Source organism: Crocodylus porosus, unplaced genomic scaffold (assembly GCF_001723895.1).
Source record: "Crocodylus porosus isolate Cpor-Errol unplaced genomic scaffold, CroPor_comp1, whole genome shotgun sequence".
Classification (NCBI taxonomy): domain Eukaryota; kingdom Metazoa; phylum Chordata; order Crocodylia; family Crocodylidae; genus Crocodylus; species Crocodylus porosus.
In genome coordinates, this window is record NW_017728907.1 from 65,891,912 (window position 1) to 65,912,379 (window position 20,468).

The 20,468-nt window shown below is 42.0% G+C and overlaps 1 protein-coding gene across 1 annotated transcript in view; it reads right to left on the reverse strand.

Annotated features, from left to right (window-relative positions):
- Positions 1–7,077: 7,077 nt before the first annotated feature.
- Positions 7,078–20,468, reverse strand: part of ERICH3 (glutamate rich 3) — a 74,136-nt gene continuing 60,745 nt past the window's right edge. Inside the window, 3 exon segments of the mRNA XM_019531628.1 lie at positions 7,078–7,121; positions 7,124–9,775; positions 17,129–17,266. Coding sequence (XP_019387173.1) covers positions 7,078–7,121; positions 7,124–9,775; positions 17,129–17,266 — 2,834 coding nt within the window.

Below are 20,468 nucleotides of genomic sequence, written 5' to 3' on the forward strand. Positions count from 1 at the left end.
TACAACGGTTATTGTCCTTTAACATGCCATAGAGAATATTTAATGATTTAGAGAGAAGAAAAGTCATTTATGATGAGCATGAATTATTTTTGCCACTGGCAACATAATTACATTGCTTGTCTTGCATATGCTCAATTTAATGATGAGTCTTTTTTGTATGCATCTTTTGTCCCCTCTTCCAATCTCTTCCATTTTCAGTAGTTTTGTTTCTTAGCAAACTTCATCTTCCAAAATTACAGGAGTATCTACCAGACATACCAGTAAATCCAGTGGAGCAGGTTAAAAAAATATATCAAATACTAAACTGCTAGTTTCATCTTGACCCAAGTTGTCACCCAAAATTTAACTCCACTTCTCTTGTTAGTTTAGAAATGCTTTGGGTAGGGTTGTCTCTTAGTAAAGGCACCACACTAATGAGCATTAGATAACCATGCAGCCAGAAACTAGAGGGTTTTGTTGGTTTAGTCAGAACTTAGAAACTGGGAAGTGTGCTTGGGGATGTTACTTTATATTATAAAGATTTGATAGTTGCATCTTAGTTTGTGAAATATGGCACTTGGTTAAATATAATTGTTTAAAACTGATAATCAAGGAGTCTTTTGCCATATGTTAACAATTGTATGTAATAACGCATAATTCATTTTCTTAATTGCTAAAAAATAAGAGAGTCAGAAATAACATTGCTAAATATTTTATTTCAATAATAAAATGTTCGTTTTTCAATTTCTTATAGTCACTATAACTGTGGTTTGGCTCACAGGACTTCTCTGTTGTCCCAGGCCTTCGCCTGGCATGAAAACAGCTGTAGGTTTTGTGAGCATTTCTTTACAATTCTTTAATTCTAAACTAAAGGCATAAATGGACCTAGTTAAGAGTTTTGTTGAGACATAAATGCATACTGCTGTACCACACAGGAGGTTCAGCACACATCTGAAATTCATTTTTTTAAGGGAAGTATCTCCCGTACCTGCCTCTTCCAGCCTCACACCATCCTGATCTGCTGGCAGGAATTGGAGGGTGATGTCTAGACTGCTAGTTAGGGTTGATCTGTTTCAAGTCTCTACATCCCAACCATCTGTTCCAAAAACTTTTAAAAATTCAATCCACAACAGCAGTCCACCCCAATATCAGAAGCCCTGCTGAACTTCAGAATCCAAGATCAATCCTTTTCCTAGCCCACTCTTCCCTGCAGAGTGTTTGGAAATTAGCCACAGCCTACAGGCAACAAGAACAACAAATCCAAAAGCAGCAATCCAACAATTCTCTATTTCTGACTTCTTGCCCTTCTGTTCTCCTATTCCTGTCTTTATTGTCTGTAACAGTGCCCAGTAGAGAAGAGGTAAATAGTGGGCAAGCTGATCCCTACAAGAGCTGTGCTTGAGAGACACGCAGCACAACGTGATTCATGTATGAGCCTCACAAGATTTGTGTTGGTTAGAAGTACTCACAGGGTAGATCATAGCTATCAGTACAAACAGAATCTAGAACTTAAGCAACCCTGAGAACAGCCTAAGTCGTGGCCGACTGCCTATGGGCTCTAAGGTCCACCCAGAGTCATCCCGTAGGCCTGCCCGTCACCCAGTAGAGCACCTGCACCAGCCTGGGGCTTTTAAAGGCTCCTTTATGATACTACGGCCATTTTACCTTGCAGAAAAGAACCACAGGGTGAGAATCTAACCATAGGTATTTATTCTTTAATAGTATTTCAAATGACCCCCAAACTATTATTAAAACAACTCAATATGCACAATCTTGTGAAAAGTGTAACCATAGTCTTAGTTCTAGTCCTGGCTGTTCCCTGACTCTGAGCAGACTGTATGCTTCAGTTTGTCCCTCTCTAGGTTTTGAATGATGACACATGATGAAACTGAGAAAAAGTTCCACAAATATGTGCATGAATTCTTGGATGGTTTTAGTTCAGCCATGTTCCCATCTTACATTTCCTTACTTTCCACAGACATCCCTATGAGTCTTAAACAAATATTGACAAATACATTTTAAAATTCAGATTTGTAGCTGAACAGTCATTCATTCATGCATTCATTCAGAGAACAGAAAAAAAATACCACGTGACTTAATTTGACCAATCACTACTAAGTAATCCTGTTCAAAAACAAATTTTTTTTACAAATAAACCCTGAAAACACTATTGACCAAAAGTTCCTCAAAAGTGCCCAAAAGTATTCATATTTCAAATCAGTAATACTGGAAGTTTTTTCTGTTTGCACATAATCTGTGGGAGCAAGAAAAGAAGCTAAACTGAGCTTTAATATTACTTGTGCCATAGGGTACTGCAAAAAGTAATTTAATGTCATTTAATTATTTAATGCTCCGGGCTTTGATGATGTATAAAATAATTGGCTGGATCCAAAGCCCATTGAAATGGATGAGAAGATGAATACTGGGACTTTGGGCCCAATGTGAATGTGATTATTACTAGTCATACAAAGTAGTACTTCCCAAAAATATGAAGAACTACGCAAAGTGAGATACGACTTTTTATATATAGACCAAAGCACATGAAAGTACACACACGCACACTTTCAGTTGAAGGCCAGTAACAAGATTTTAAATTCAGAACAAATACCAGATTTATTCATCTGAAGAATACATAAATACATATGATTCATTTACTTCACTTTTAATATTGAATAGCATTGAATACTCTTATCTATTCTATGATCATTCCCTGGTTTATAAAAATGACCACTGTTAAATGGTCCCAGTTCAAGTGCATGCTTTCAAATATTGCACATCTTGCACAAGACTAAGTACTTCAGTGGTACTTCACAGGCTCACCTGACAATGCCTTGCTGGTGACTATGAAAGTACTCCACTGTGTTTTCTTTTACAGGAAATTAGTTCTGTTTCTTGTTTTTGTTTTGAGGGGAGGGGGCTTGTTTGTTTTATTCTATGGAAACTTTTCTCCCTTTCTTTTTAGTGCCCAGACCACAAACACAACTCCAAATATCAATACAAGAAACAACAAAGACAAGTTACTTATGTTTAAATTACTGGCCTGTGGGTGCACCAAAAATAACCTGTAGTAATAAATCACTATAAGGTCTTTGGATTTTATTCCATGGTCCAGTTAAAACTAAGTGGTAGTTCAGGCAGCATCTGAAGCCTTAGAGGAGGGAGGACATCACACAGCACCTGCTAGCAATTCCTACTGGTCAACACATGCAAATATACACATGGACTCTGCAAAATGCTGTGTGTAGCTTGAAATACTTGCACAGAAACAAACCTGCAAATTTTGTAAGGTAAAGCTTCTAAAAAGACCTACCATTTTATATAGGTATCAAAGTATTGATGACTATAGGAGTATTGTTTGGGCATGCAAGGATGAAAGCAGGAAGGCCAAAGCCCACCTGGAGTTGCAGCTAGCAAGGGAAGAAACAAGAAGGGTTTCTAGAAGTGTCAGCAACAAAGAGGAAGATCAAGGAAAGTGTGGGTGCCTTACTGAATGGGGAATGCAACCAAGTGACAGATGATGCAAAAAAGCCTGAAATATTTAATGCCTTCTTTACTTCGGTCTTCACAGGCAAGGTCAGCCACTACCGCCCCTGGCAGCACAGTTTGGTGACAAACTGAGTAGTCAAGTAGTGAAAGAACAGGTTGGAGACTATGTAGAAAACCTGAACATGTACGAGTCCCTGGGACCAGATGTAATGTACCTGAGGGTGCTGAGTTGGCTGATGTGATTACAAAGCAGCTAGCCATTATCTTTGAAAACTCATTATGATCAGGAGAGGTCCTGGATAATTGGAAAAGAGCAGATATAGTGCCCATCTTTAAGAAATGGAAGAAGGAGGACCTTGGAAACTACAAATCAGCTAGTCTCACGTCAGTCTCTAGAAAAAAAGCCAGTCATACTTGACCAACCTGATTGCCTTGATGAGACGACTGCATTTGTGGATGTGGGAAAAGCAGTGGACATGATATACCTCGACTTTAGCAAGGCTTTTCATATGATCTCCCACAACAGTCTCACAAGCAAGCTAAGGAAATATAGACTGGATAAATAGACAGTAAGGTAGATAAAACATTGGCTGGATTGTTGAGCTCAAAGGGTAGTATATCAATAGCTCAAGGACTAGTTGTCAGCCAGTATCAAGTGGAGTGCCCAAGGTCCTGGGGTAGGTTTTGTCCAAAATCTCCCTCAACAATCTGGAATATGGGATAGGGTGCACCCTCAGCATTGCAGATTACACCAAGCCTGGTAGATATGCAGAAAAGGACCTGGGGGTTACAGTGGACAATAAGCGGAATATGAGCCAGCAGTGTGCCCTTTGTACCAAGAAGGTTAACAGCATACTGGGCTGCATTTGTGTGCCCTTGTTACCAAGAAGGTTACCAGCATACTGGGCTGCATTTGTAGAAGTGTTGCCAGCAGATCAAGGGAAGTAATTATTCCCCTCTACTCAGCACTGGTGAGGAGTATTGCATCCAGTTTGGGCCCCTCGCTACAGGAAGGATGTCAAGAAATTGGAGAAAGTCCACCAGGAGGCAACCAAAATGGTTAGAGGGCTGGGGAGCATGAATTATTAAGAAGAGGCTGAGGGAACTGCGCTTCCTGAGTCTGGAGAAGAGAAGGGTGAGGGAGGATGTAATAGCAGCCTTCAACTACCTGAAGGGTGGTTCAAAAGAGGATGGATCTAGACTGTTCTTAGTGGTGGCAGATGACACAACAAGGAGCAACGGTCTCAAGTTGCAGCATGGGAAGTTTAGATTAGATATTAGCAAAAGCTCTCATAAGGAGGGTAGTAAAGCACTGGAACAGGCCTCCCAGAGAGGTTGTGCTATCTCCATCCCTGGTGGTTTTTAAGACCCAGCTAGGCAAAGCACTGGCTGGAGTGATCTAATTGAGGATGGTCCTGCTTTGAGTAGGGGGTTGGACTAGATGACCTCCTGAGGTCCCTTCCAACCCTAAGTTTCTATGATTCTACTTATATGCTGAGGGTGTGGGAAACGGTGAAAAAAAATATTGGTGCCTACCTTTCAAACATAAGTTCTTGCTTTTTAATAAGCATAATAATGGCAATATTTGAAATTCAGCATAGTTAAAAATTACTAGAGGCCGAACTGAATTATTTGGGACAACAGAGGCAGCAGTGGTTCCAAGGGAGGCAGGTACTGAGTACAGCTGAGCCACATATTTTGCAGTTTCTGTCTTAGCTGCTGACACCCAGAAAGACTTGGTGAATGGTTGGCATTCAGCTTCTAGATTTTCTCAAGAACTATTCACCATTACAACTGCTTTAGGCATTTGCTATTTGTACTAAGGGATAGGCCATTTAAGCTACATGGTACAGGTCCAAATCCTAACTAGGCAACTCACAAGACCATGGAAAGCTTTTAAGATACAGCCCCTCCCTGAATGAATACACACACATGCAAGCATGTTCTTCCATACAAAAGTTTGTTCAGTTGTGCCCGTAAGAAACAAATAGAAAGTGAAAATGCCACATTTGCTTTATGTGGCTATTTTTGCAGTCTTCCCTCCAGGTCTAATTTAGAGTGTCCTAGATCTGCAGGTTGGATCAATGCAGGGTTTGGCAACAGGAAATTCTCATGGGCCATGCTTTACAGCTCTTTTAAGAGGTATTAGAAGTGCAGTGTGCTACTACTCCTGACCACTGCATGTGCCCAAAAGGGAACCTTAGGTCTCATAAGACGTTGGTGGGGCCAGTATGCTCAGGCGTCAGCTGCTCCCCATCTAGTGCAGTCACATGCAGTCCTGACTTCATGCCTATGCTCTATTTTCCACTCCAGTACATGTACACACACGTACAGGGAAAGAATATGCTCCAGTGGAGGTAGTTCTGTCCTACATCACACAGCATAGTTTTCACTAGCTCCTGCAAGAATTGCACTGTGTACGTGGAAGCAGAACTGGGTTTCTTTTTGTTATAATAATTTAATATTCACTTTACAGTGTTCCCTAAATGCCCCAGTCAAAACACAGGGTACCACAGACACACGCACACACGAAGATGATACCTCAAAGAATAGCGGCATGCAAAAAGCTGCATAGAAGAGAGGGAGTGATACTGATTTATACACATTTTCTATACATATAACCACTTGCAACCATTTTTTATTATTATACATAAAGCATCATTTATCCTTCTGTGTAGCCATCTCAGACTGGCTGAGTTTTTTTGGTTTACGTTCAAGCAGCGTAATAACTCTGTGTATTTTGAGAACAAAAAAATACATGACAGCTGTGGAACAATCCTTATGATTATTGTCTTCATAATTATAAAGGAGTGCTAATTCCAAGACTGGCTATATAGGTCTATTTCAGTTGTATGCTGCACTTTCTAGAGCTGCTCCAGTAAAATGTAACAGATGGTTATGGTACTCATAAAGTAAAATAAAGAAAGAGTGAATGTCCCAACCAGTACAAATCTACAGTGATTTGTAAAAATGTTACTAAAATAACAGCACTGAAGAAACTGCAGAGATTGCTTAGATGAGTCTTTGTTCCCCATTCTGGGATTGTATCCAAGGGAAGATAATTATGTCCAGCTTTAGACCATTCTGGGAAATAACAAGAAAATTGTTAGCTGTACAGTAAATACATTAAATACTTGAGATTCTCAGTTAATACGGTAAAATTGGCCATAGAAATATCAAAACTAAATTAGCTAGATACCAAGGGGATGCACAAGCATTGACTATCATTACAAAACCAAAAATCAGTCTGAAAATCAGTTGAAATGTTAAGACTAGGTGCTGCCCCTCCTTCTCATTTATTCTGTAAACAGTCTACCTAAAACCAGTGGCACTTGTGGTGTATAATACCACTCAGCAGCAATGGAGATGTAGCTGAATGGTCACAATCCAGCCCAGACTCTGCAATCTAGGAAATACTTAAAATGAAGAGAAGCGTATAATATATGGGGGAAGAAAAACATGGCTACCTATCTCCTCCCAAGGCTCAGCTTTTTACCATGTGGAAATGCCAGTGCCAGGTTAGCAATGCAAGCCTATAGATACTTCAGAACAGACGCATTAGAAAGGAGCATAATCAAAGTAAAATCAACATAAAAAACAACTCGCCTTCTTTCACCATTCTCCTCCATTTCTCTCTTCGGCAATGGATGCTCCCTAGTCACTGTGCTTATTTGCGCAGGGCTTTCTTCTTTGAGCTGGACTTCGAGCAGCTCTGCACCTCCTGGGCTGCTGGGTGGATTTTCTGCTCTAGATTCTGTCACTTCCGTGCCAGCTATTTTGCGTCTGTCAAGTTGCTTCCGTTGGATTTCTCCCCTGATGTCTTCTGTTCCACTTCCCCCCATCCTGCAGTTCATGTTGGCCTCTCTTTGTTCGGTTCCTTCCTCTCCTACAGGGGCAGGTTCTGCCCTCGCTGCACCACAGCAAGATGCCATTTCTTCGGTCACACAATCCATCTCAGGCACTGCTTCTTCTTCCTTCCTCAGTGATACTTTTGTCATCAGTTTTTCTTCTTTGGGAAATTTTTTTCTTGCTCTTCCATCTTCTTTGGCAACACTTTCTCCTGTCATCACTCTCTGGTCTTCAAAACCTGACTCCTCTATTACATGGCCCTCTTCATGTCTTTCTTCCTCTTTCTGCACCTCACATCCAGTTAATGCCTCTTCTGCCTCCTCTTTCTCATCAGGTGCTGATTTTCCTTCCATCTCCTCACCTCGATGGGTTATTTCATTTCCCTTTACTTTCCCACTGCCTGCAGCTTCCTTTGCCATAGCCTCTTCAGAGGCCAATGCTTCTGACATTCCTTCTCCTCCCTTTGTCACTTCCTCAGCCTCCAAATTTTCACTTTCCACTTCTCCTATATTTATTTTGGCTTTTTCTCTTGATTCTTCATCAACAGGTACCTCTTCTTCCAATATAAATGTCATTTCAAGAGCTGCCATTGGTGACATCACCTCTTTATCTGCTTCCTTTGCCACTTCCTCTTTTCCAGCCTTCCCTACTTCCTCTCTCTCAGCCTCCAACTCCCCTACGCATGCTGCTCCATCTACCATTTCTTCTTCAGGTTTTGGTTTTCCTGTAACTTTTTCAGATGCTTCCACTAGGCCCTCCTCACTCTTCCATGCTTCTCCTTCCTTTAAAGTTTCCCTCTCTGTTTCTCTGTCCAACAATATTTCCTCCCACCGAGGTGCCGATTTGCTGACTGCGGGGTCCTTTTCTAGGTCTTTATTTTGTGTTGCTTCCTTTTCTTGAACTGATTCCACCACATGATCCCCCCTTCCTTTTGCTGTCCTATCCACTTCAGACACTGTTTCACTCATGGGAAACTTTTCTAATCCTACTGGTTCCTCTGGTTTGGCTGCTGTTTCCAACAGGAGAACTTCTCCTGCTCCCACCGACTCCTCTCTCATAGCTTCACCTCCCAGTAGGGTAGCCTCCTTTGCCTCCAATGCTAAGTCTGATCCTCCTTCCACTCTGGGAACCTGCACTACTTCTACCAATTCATCTGCTACAAATTCTCCCTTTCCCACAACCCCCTCTTCTGTAGAAGCCACTTCCTTTACAACCTCTCCTTTAGCGTCGACCTGCCTTGCAACCACCTTTACTGCAGCCTCTGCCCTTGCCACAACCTCCCGCCCCTCAAAAGCCACCTCCTCCAGAGTTTCTCCTTCAGATACTACCTGCCCTGAAGGAAGTATCGGAGTCTCCTTTACTTCTCCTGCCTTCTCCACAGAGTCCTCTCCCTCAAAGGCTGCCTTCTCCATGGCCTCTCTTTCAGTCTTTCCCACCTGCTCCGCAGTTCCCTTGGCTAGAGACTCCGTCTTCTCTCCTTCAAAATCTGCCTTTTCTGCTACCTTCTCTTCTTCAGATCCCCCCTGCCTTTCAACCGTCTCTACTGCAAATGCTGCCTTGCCCACAGCCTTTTGTCCCTCAGGTTCGACATGGCTGGTAGTGGCAGATGCTGCCTTCTTCAGTGCCTCCTCCCCATCTGAAGCTGTCCTCGCCTCAAAATGTCCTCCTTCAGCTTCCACCTGCCCTGCAACCTCTCTTACTGCAGACTCTGCCTTTTCCAGAGTTGCCTCTTCCACAATCTTCTCTTCAGATTCACCCTCCTCTCCTATACACGCAGCTTCCACAGCCGCCTCTCCCTCAGAAGCTGGCTCCTTTCCTGAGGAGTCTCGCTCCTCCACAGCCTCCTCTGCATCAAGTGCTGCCTGCCTCACAGCTTCTTTCCCCGCAAAGTCTGTCATCCCCACACACTCCACTGCTTCAAACGCTATTTCCTTTATAAACTCCTCCTCAGATGCCTGCTCAGCAGCAGCATCTCCCTCAGACATTGCTTCACCCATTTTTACCACCTCCTCTACTTTCGAGGTAATTTCCCCCACCATTTCCTCTCCCTCAGACACTGCATCTTCCACTTCCTCCTCTCTCTCATTTACATCTTCTTTCTCAACTACATTTCCTTTGGATGCTTCCTCTCCATCAGATACCGGTTTCTTTCCTCTCCCCATCTCTTCTGAGTCTCCTTTCATTATTCCTTCCTCTTCAGATACTGTCTCTTTTGCAGCAGGCCTGCTCTCTACTGCCCCTTCCATCAAACATGCTGTTTCTTTCTTAGACAATGTATCTTCCTCTAGAGCTCGTTCATCTCCTTCTTCATTGGTGCCAGCAGTTTTTTCCTCAGCAATAAACTCTTCCTCCTCAAGTTCTTTTTTCTCCCCCATCATCCACCCATCTTGTACCATTTGTTCTGTTGCTTTCTGTATTTCAACTGTTCTTGTTCCTTCTGCCAAGAAAGCTCCATCTGGCACTATTAAGACATAATCAAAACATTAGCTTTATTGTAATAACTGTGTTAATTTTAAGACTGTTTTTACTAGGTGATTATTAGAGATGCCGTCTTTCCAAATCAATGAAGGGATGTTGGCACACTGATATGGGAGATACTTGCTGTGTTTCTTCCCATGATGCACCTGGTCTTTGACTAAGTTTCGAGTGTTGTCATTCTGGCATCTGGCTTTAGTTAATTCAGACAAAATGAGGCCACATGGCAGTTCTGCAATCTGAGACACTCAGGGTGTTCACATGAACTAGCCATAGGCCTAACACAAATCAGAAATTGATGCTAAATTACTTGTATATACAAAGGGGGGGGCAGGAAATCACATAGTTTGTAGCATGAATGATTATAATATAAATTGTGATAATAGTAAAGTAGATTTGTAACTGTGTTATCCTTGTTATTGTATACTATAAAGTTTACTGAAAACTCCATTTTGTGTATTCTTCCTTGACATACGTTGCTTGCTTGACATAAGTGAATGAACTTTGTATACCTTTGTGTGTGTGAGTGTATGTGAAAGGGTAAATGCTGGGAGAATGGCACAGAGGCGGGAAAAGGAAGATTTAACTCTTTATGTAGACAACAAGGCACCAAATGTGTAAGTTACCAGTCAGGAAACTAATTAATGGATGGCTAAAGAATCCCTTTGTGGCCTAGGGCACAAAGGAGATAACCAGGAGAAGGAATGCAGCACATCCTGCTAGATGGGCAGCAAGCACACTTCAAGGCCAAGATACCAACTTTTATGAACAACTGACCTCAAGCTGAGATAAGAAGATGATGGAGGAGAAACAACTGTAACAACAGAAAATGCTCATGGAAAACACCAAAGCGCTGAACAAAAGATAGCAATCCATATAAAAGAAACACTCTGAAAATGCCAGGGTGGGAGAGCCTCTATCTTCAATGCTGCTTTCTTTGGAGCACAGTGATCAGAATCTGTTTACCCACTCCAGCTGCTATCTTCATCTTCTCTCAATAGGCCTGGGCTGGCCACACAGGGCTTCTACTGAGCAGCTGCTAACTATAATACCTGAATGGAACAGTTGTTTTGTGTTTGCATATGTCTGTGCGTAATAATGTGTATGATGATTTGTGTGTGTCTGTATGAGTGGTGTGTCCAAACCTCTATGTCCAATTCACATAATCAATAAATGCGCCATTTTGCTTTATCCCCCTTTATAAAGTCTTGCTCTTGATTTGATATACATTAGATTTAAAGTAACAGTTGTAATTGCTTATACACATTTAGGGCCTACTTCTATACCCTTAGAAGTCAATAAAAAAGCTCACTGAATTTAGCGATACAAAAATCTATCCCTGGGCAAACACAATTTGTTGTTTGTACTAATGCACCTGTGCTTAGTACACACAGTGTAAGCTCCTGTCAGATCTTTTGATAATGAGAGAATAAGCAGCAGCATGTTTTCCAAATGCTGTACCCTGACAGTACATAGGGAGTCTCCAGAAGGGTGAAAGGACACCCTCTCCCCAGTACCCTTCCCAAACACCTGTCTTCATCTGCCTCATTCCCTGGCTTGGTGAACTTCCTAATCTTCCTTTCATCCCTATTAGCAATGACGAAAAGGGAAAGCATCTGTATACATAACGCTTCCTCTGTCCTGGGGATGTTATGGAACTCACTGGGGTAAAATTTATTGCTTTAAGTAGGCTTGATCCAGTAAAAGCCATGAGGCAGCTGGAAAGGCTGAAAAGAGGTGGGGAATGATATGGCAGTGATTGAGCAGACTGGAGAAAGGCCATTATGGGAGGAGGGTTCCACTGACCATAGGGAGATCAGAAACAGGTAGGGAAAAAGAGATAACACAGAAGTCTGAGTATGACAAATAAAAAGCAGCAACTCTCATCTAACCGATATCATGTGACCATCACATAGCTTAAAAGTCTCAGATTACTTGTTGTTATCCAACAAAATCTCTACCTTCAAACCTCTGCTAATAATGCCCTCCCCCCCCGCTAGATGCATTTCGCAGCTGGTTTACTTAGTGCTGTTTTCCTGATTTTTAAATATCCCTTGGATCTTAGGTTTTAAACCGTGTTAAAAAATGCACTTGTCTCTCTTGATTGGTAATCAATAACTGTCATAACTTTTGGAAAAGGAGGTCAAAAGCCAAAAGCCTCACTCCCAGACCTGTTCCCTTCACCCACCTCCCAAATTTGGGAAGTTCAATTGCAAGTCAAAACTCAGCAGCATTTCTAATTAGTTTTAGAAAGTCTATGAGAAGTGCCAGCACAGTGTATGTAAAACCTCCCCACCTAATATCCTACTCTGTGTTATATCTTACTCCATGTCAGGCTGGGAAGCAAAAGGAGGCACATGTATGCTACAAGCACACATGAGCCCTCAGCATCCCCCCAACCCCACAGAGGAGTGGGGAGACTGAGCCAGCAGCACCAGCAAGGTAAGCTGGGCCAGGCAGAGGGACAGAGGGAGGGGGAACCAGAGCAGCTGTAGGGCATTGGGAAGGGTTTGTTTCCTTCTCCCATCTCTATTTAGTTGCACCAGGTGGGAGCCACGCTCCCGAGCCAGGCAAACAGGCCAGCAAACAGATGCGCTCATTAAAGAGCGTGCCCGAGTTTGTGTAGGAGTTCACGTAGGGAAGAGAGCAGCAGGGGCCAAAGATTCCACGCATCAGACTCAGAGGCTTCGGACAGACTCTACAGAGCCCTCAGGTGAGTGGACATAAGAGAAACTTCAATGGGGGCAGTGACTCAGAGCATAGCCAGGGACCCTGCCCCGATGCTACCTCCCACCCGGAGCTCCCCTGGGGCCTCCACCAAGATGGAGTCCTTGGGTGGGTCGGTGGCAACTGGGCCCCTGCCTGCAGGGGTTGCTGGTGAATCCACAAGGGCCCAGGAGTAGTGGAGGGGCAGGGGGGGTCCCCTCACTTGCCCCACGTGTGCCTAGATTGAGGCGCTGGAGGGACAGGTGAGTGCATGTAGACCTAGTAAGGGGGCATCTGGAGAGCATGAATGTATTTAAGTCAACAGCCCCTGATGATCTTCACTCTAGGGTACTTAGGGAACTAGCTGGAGTCATAGTGGACCTGCTAGCACAACTGTTTGAGCACTCATGGTGCTCAGGACAAGTCCCAGAGGATTGGAAAAGGGCCAATGTGGTCCCTATTTTCAAAAAGGGGAGAAAGAAAGAACCAGATAACTATAAGCCAGTTAGCCTCACCTCTATTCTTGGCAAGACCTTTGAGAAAATAGTTAAAGATCACATTTGCGGGGGACCAGCAGGTAAAGTAGTGCTAAGGGGCAATCAGGATGGGTTCATAGCAGGCAAATTCTGCCTGACCAACCTAGTTTCATTTTACAACCGGGTCACAAAATGCTTGGATGAGGAAAAATAGGTAGATGTTGTTTACCTAGACTTTAAAAAGGCCTTTGACACAGTGTCACACCCAATTCTTATAAATAAACTAAAAAACTTCAATGTAGAATATTACACAGTCTGGTGGATGGGAAATTGACTTATGGGATGCACCCAGAGAGTGGCAGTAGACGGGTCGGTTTCTACCTAGAGACATGTAGGCAGCAAAGTCCCCTAAGGCTCAGTCCTGGGACCAGTACTATTCAATATTTTCATTAATGACTTGGATGAGGGAGTAGTAAGCACACTGTCCAAGTTTGCTGATGACACAAAACTATGGGGCGGGGATATAAACACACTAGAGGGCAGGGAGCAAATCCAGGCAGATTTGGACAGGCTGGGGAGGTGGGCAGAACAGAATAAGATGCAGTTTAACAAGGATACATGTCATGTGTTGCACCTGGGGAGGAAGAATCATCAGCACCCCTACAGTCTGGGAGGGACCATTCTAAGCAGCACAGCTGCAGAAAGGGACCTCAGAGTTATAATCGACTCCAAAATGAACGTGAGTCACCAATGTGATGAGGTAATAAGTAAAGCTAACTGCACTGTTTCTTGCATAAGTAGGTGCATCACAAACAGGTCTAGAGAGGTGATACTTCCCCTCTGTGTGGCATCAGTCAGGCCGCAGCTGGAGCACTGCATACAGTTTTGGTCGCCGCACTTCAGGAGGGATGTGGATGATCTGGAAAGGGTTCAGACGAGGGCCACCCATCTGTTTAAAGACCTACAGGAAAAACCCAACTAGGAGACCTGAACCTCTTCAGCTTCCACAAGAGGAGGCTGAGAGGTGATCTTGTGACCACCAGTAAACTCATGGGGGAGGTGGGGAGAGGTCAGCAGGAAGTGAAGAATATGATGTTTACCAGGGTGACAGTTCAGGTAACTAGAAAAAATGGACAGGAGTTAAAAGAGAGCAAATTCAGGCTGGACTCAGGACAAAAGTTCTTTACAATTAGGGTCGCCAAAATATGGAACAGGCTTCCAAGGGAGGTGGTGCTGTCCCCTTCCTTGGAAATATTCAAAAGGAGATGGGACAGACACCTGGCTGGGGACATCTGACCCCAGCACTCTTTCCTGCCCAGGGTAGGGGGTCAGACTTGATGATCTAATAGGTCCTTTCTGACCCTAATAACTATGAAACTATATGCTGCAATAATATAGTAATATCTTTCCTAGTGTACTGCATGGTTGCTAGCAAGGAAAATCATTCTGGGTTGAATTTTTGTAGATGCATTTACTTTTGTGTATTGTAAATCAGCATTCTCTACTTCACCTAAGGACATGCTTTCCTAATCTTCAAATTCAGTATTTTGTTCTTCATATGTAACTGATCCATGGTACAGAAATAGCTAAACCTGGCTTCTTTGATGCTTAAAAATTAAACTATATGGAGTCATTGAAAAATAGCATTTAAAAACAGTCAACTAGTTATGTCATTGCAAGTCTTTTCTCACAAATTAGTTTGTATTCTGAATGCATCTAACTGAAAACAGTAACTTCTCTTACCTATCCAAGCAAGCCAGATTTATGGCCCCTGCAATCCACACATTTGTGTGTGCATATACACGAGTTAATCAACTCAATGCTTATTACAAAACAGACTACAAGGTACACTGTAGGCAGAGCCAGGTACACAAAACACTCCAGTTTGGGTTTTGTTCCAGTCCGGTCATTAGTTTCACAGCAAGTGTTTCATACTAAAACCTGGCTTCTTTGTAGACCTGTTTTTGTTTGCTTGTTTTGACTTCTTTTCAAGACTATAATACTTCCCCTGAAAGAGGAAACCCTGAGTATCCAATTCTGAACTCAAGCTGGTTTACATCAGTGTCAGTCCATTGCTTTCAAAGGAATTATTCCTAATGGAAGTGATGACTGAGTATGCCCAGGGTGTGTTCTATTTTCTGGTTGAGGCTGCGAGAAACAGCTGGAGTGTATCTTAATACAGCAGTTTTGCCTTTTTAAAGCCACTTTGATTCTCTGTGGCAAGGTAGCAAAACAGCAACTGATACTATACTGAGTAAGGCACAAAATCCAGGTATGAACATATGCTCTTACAATAGACCCATGTTACACACAGTTTTTGTTCTTTAATTGGAGATAATAGGGCTTGATCTTCTTTAACTTCTGTGAAAAAGAAAAGCTCCTTGCAATTCTGCCTGCTATCACCATCATTAATGATTTTTTTTTAAATATAAAAATCGGGCTCTATATTTATAGGTCAATTAAAAGTATATATACTGAGATCCACAAAAAAGAGAAGCTTTGGTCCACATGCCTTTAAAATTTAACAGCCTGAAGCAAAAATTCTAGGAGCTGGAGTGCTGATGGTATCCATCTGTGCCATTATATATGAAATTCACAGAACAATGCAATCAAACCCGACAAATCCTGGAAACTGAAAGCTATATCTACAGGGAACAAAACAATAACAACAACAACAACAACAAGCTTTTGTAATTCAGCAAGATGGAGAACAAAAGGAAAAAAAAGAGGTAAAAACAAAGATGTGAAGCATTTACTTTATCACAAAATTGTCTAACATTTGTTTGGGTGCTAAAATTGGCAAACAGGAAAAATAAGTCACCTAAGCCTATATGTTTCCCTCCCCCCAGCATAAATTAGACCTATCCTGCTAATGCCCAAGAACAATGTATTGTGCCAAGAAGCTAGCCAGATGTGTAGGCCAAGATTTTCAGTAGTGATTGTGGGACCTCAGTATCTGAAAGCAAAATCTGAGTCACCTGAAAATCAGGCTCTCTTAGGTTGTCTCAGTCTTGGCACTAATGGCAGCCAAAATTGCTTGTTGTTTCTGAACATGTTGGTCTGGTCCAATAAACACATTAATTGAATTAAATGAAGTAATGGTGAAATGAAATTAAATGAAAAATATGAACTATATTCAACTAGCTCCTAGCATAAATATTCATTCCACTGCATTGAAGTAGTCTCCTACCATCATTTCCTAGGACATTGCAACATCACTACTATATTCTCTATTTCTTTCTTGGGGAGCAGAGGATTCCAGCTGTTGTCCCAGTTATGTTGGCAATTATATTCTGTGATATTAAGGCATTGTATGGTATAGTAAAGCAGGTTAAAAACATTAAATCAAACCTAATGTATAGCCTTGCTTTTTCCCTGTTGTGTAAATTTCAAACTCATCATATCACTGTTTTGGAAAAGAACATTTACATTTCATAGAGTTCATTGCTACAGTAATTCCACTAATGGACTGACTCTAGGACACTCCTATTGCATGGACTTGGGTTCCAATGCTAAAACTCAAGATTAAGATTCAAGATAAACTAAAAGTGCAGAAAATCGAAATGGAAAACTTTTGGAATAGTCCAACCCAAGAAAAGATTTACATTGCTTTGCTAAGTCACTGCCCAAATGCCAATCAATCATCAGGAAGGAAACGAGTTTGAGGTACAAACTTGGGATGTGGCTACTTTGCTGAGGCTCAGAACACTAGCCCTCTCCATTGCATTAGCTATGAAGTTAGCCTCTAACTTTTATTTCTTTGAGAAGTGGCACCTCTTCCATTTATAAGTAGAATCATCTTGGCTATGGTTGGATTTAATTTCATAACCAGATATCATCATGAATGCTAATTTAACAGGTTAGAAGCAAAGTTAAATTTACCAGATTTCTAATACAAGATTCTTCCTCCACTAGCACCCAATCTTCATAGCTTGGACACTTTCAAAATCACGGTAAACCCCAACTGGAAATAGCTTTATAGATAACTTCAGAGTCAGATTAAGCAGTGGCATGATTTTAGGCAATAAAAGGTACAGTAAGGAAAGGGAAGGAGGAGAGTATAGTTTGTAGAAGAAGGTTAAAGGAGGAAACATCTACAAATGGTTTTTAAATGAGTGAAATTTAATCCCCTCACTGATCGTATTAGTTGACCTCACCTTCATTTATGTCATGAGCTTCACTTGTTAAGGTCTCTTCTTCTTCATCTGTACTGGAATCACTGGGTTCAGGTTCAGAATTCAAGCGATAATCATTTTCAATTGCTTCTGCTATTTTCTCTTGGACAGACTTGCAATCTTCAGAAAATATCACAGAATTACAAAACAGAGCAAGTAGGGAAAATCATCAAAAAGCATAAAGGGGAAAGAAATTGTGCAATTATCTCAAACAAGATTAACAAGATCTATAATATTAGTGCAGGGTTAATTAAAATCCAGTAAACCATCACCAGTGATAATGCTTTGAATTATATTAAAATCAAATGGCAACTGAATAATATATATAAAAAAAATAAATGCAAGAGACTTTACAAAAATGCAGGCAGAAATCAGGCACAAAATATCACAAAGCAGCAAGACTACTTTTAGCAAGATGTTTGCATGCACAAGCAACAATATTGTTTGATAAATGGAAAATCCTTTATTTTTCTGCTTTACACCATAATTGTACATACTAAATCTTCATATGCACTTCTGATGGTTCTTCCAATTCCAATTCCCGAGATGAGCAGAATTATTTCAAGTCTGATGTTTGTATTCATGCATAGAATTTCTGAATGTAAATACCCGTGCATGAGCACTAAAAGATATACTATTCCTAAATGCAACTCTATACATAGATATAAGGCTAGCATTTCTTCTATAATCAAGACATACCTGTGCAACGGCAGCAGCATAGTTAAAGCTGTGCTATGATTTCCAGAATTGTTTACATATGTGGGCTGGGTAATTTCACGATCATATTCTGTGTTTGTAGAAATAAATCAGCTTTTATTGAAAAAAGTATTTACATAGATGCTGCAAATAAGTTTCTTACACATAAAAACAGACTGCCTGCCTGGCATCTTCTCCAAAACTCTTTTGTGTTGCAACTCCTGCTCTTCCTTCCAAGTTCCATGCAGTTTACTAGATCTTTCACCAATTTTTTGTTGCGTCTTTTGTGCAAGTATTTTTGAGTTGCTGGAGGGGTGGGGGGCAGAAGTTGATAGTACTATATGTAACCAACCCTAGAGGCATACCCCCTTACTGTTTGCATCGTAATTCTCTGAACTAATATACAGCTCTTCTTGTGTTAGCAGGGCACTTGCTTCCACCCTTCTGTTGCCTGTAGTCTGTTGGGCCCCTGCATTGCTCACATACCTGATTTCTTCCAACTCTCCATTGTTAAGGCAGCTGATGTTTGAAGCTCTTTCTGACTTCCTGGTGCTTGCCCTGTTCTCTGGGTTTGCTGGATGCTTGCTGCTACTCTGCATTTGGTTCTGGTTTCATTTCTACCAATGTTATGAGTCCGTAGCCATTTTAAATGACTTGGGTCCTGCTGCAGCCCGAACCAGCTGCTTTTTACCCTTGTGTTACACAAAACTATTTGATGTTTGGGTACCAACCTGATTTTCAACATTAAGTGGACTCTGTTTGGCTTCTTTAATGGTAGAGGACTGCTCAACTTACTTGGAGTCCTCTAGGCTGTACCATCACTTGTTCCTCCACTAGGCTGCAGTAGACTTGCTTCTCTGACCCATTACTCTTCATGCTGGACTATGATCTAGACACAGGGAGAGTGTCTAGATGACCATGTACATGCATTGCCCTAGGAACAAATAGCAGCAGCACATATTAGTGCACATATTAGTCCCTGGGGAACACCCCTGCATGTGTGGTCTAGCACAGGGCAAGTTGCCCTAGGTGGGGTAGGGGAGGCTGAGACCAGTACCTGGACTTACTCCTTACCTAGGGCTCTGGGGGCCTCCCAAAGCTGCAGCAGCATCGAGGCACATGGGGGGAAAGGGGGAGGGGAGGTTGGGCTCAATACCTGGGTTGATCCATTATTCTGTGTATTGGATTACAATCTAGACAAGTGCACGTGTGTGTTTCCCTGAGGACAAATAGCAGCAGCACATATTTGTGCTGCTGTTATTTCTCCCCAAGGAACGCACATTCCTGCCTACACAGATGCACTCAGAGAGGCTGTACTGTGACAATGCAGTAGTAGGTGGAAATGCCGTCCCATCTGTTTTGCGCTTGTTGTAGCTCTCTTTGCTACCAGCTCTGCTTTCCTATTGCTCTTAGGTAGCAGAAAGACACCTTGAGCCAGATTCTATTCCACCTATTGGACACTTGAGCAGTTACGCACCTAAGTGTGATTCTTTTCCGCCCTGATCAAGTCCCTGAAAACAGAGTTCATGCAAAGAGTGAAGGTCCCCCCCCTCTTCACTTTTTCTGTGACTCAAGTTCTAGACAATGGTGTATTCTAAAAGTATATGCATTAATGGATGGAATAGCATTGCACTTAGTTGCCTACGTCCACATAGATACCCAAGTAGAATAGAATATGGTCCCTTGTGGTCAAATTCATGGGGCACTGCCTCACTTAAACTCTGCTGCAATCCACTCAGATATGTTGTCCTGTTGCTTAAAGTGGGCAAGTCTGTTCTGCTCTTTTGGCAGGGTCAGGATGAGCCTTCATGATGCTGCAGAATCTCCTTCCATGGTCAATCACTGTACTCTTCACACACATCATACTGTATTTTCTCAATGCCCAATGCTCCCTGCCAAAAGCTGTGGCAATGTTGTCAGGAAGCTGACTGCTCACTTTGCACAGCATACCAGGACACTTTCTTGATATCAGAAGCAGCGCCGACTTTGCCCTGGATAAATCAGGTAGCATACCCTGAGCCATTAGTAAATGGATAGTTATTACTTTTCAATATTCTGTTCAGCATCTTCAGTCAGTGCAGATTTACTGGAGGTTTCCTTTCCGCTCCTATACTGCTGATCCACTCTATGATAGTTTCAATTAATGTAACTATGCCTCTTCTTTACAGGCTTGTGCTTGCCAGTTCCTTGTTCAGTGGCTCTGTCAGGGTACTTTCTATTTCAGGAGACCCATGCACTGTACACAGTCCGTTTCCAACTTCATTTTGCCCTCTGGACATAGAGATCCTCAAAATATAGCCCGATATTCTGTGAGCAGGCTGAGTTTGTTCTCTCTTTTCTCTCCCACTGAGATCTTTCTGTTATTGTACTAAGATCAAATCCATGGTTTCACTGCCCTGGCTAGTCCTCTACTGGGTGAGAGTTTGAATCCCACTTATAAACCGCAAGCAATACAGATAAGTTCTAAATTAATATACTTGAATTGCCTGTTTATACAAATGAAACTGCAATACATGTTACATTTTAATTTTAGGGAAATGTGCTGTCAACATTGCATTTCTATCAACTGTACCCCATTTCAAATACAAAGCATGGAAATTTTCTGCCATCAGATAATAGCATTACA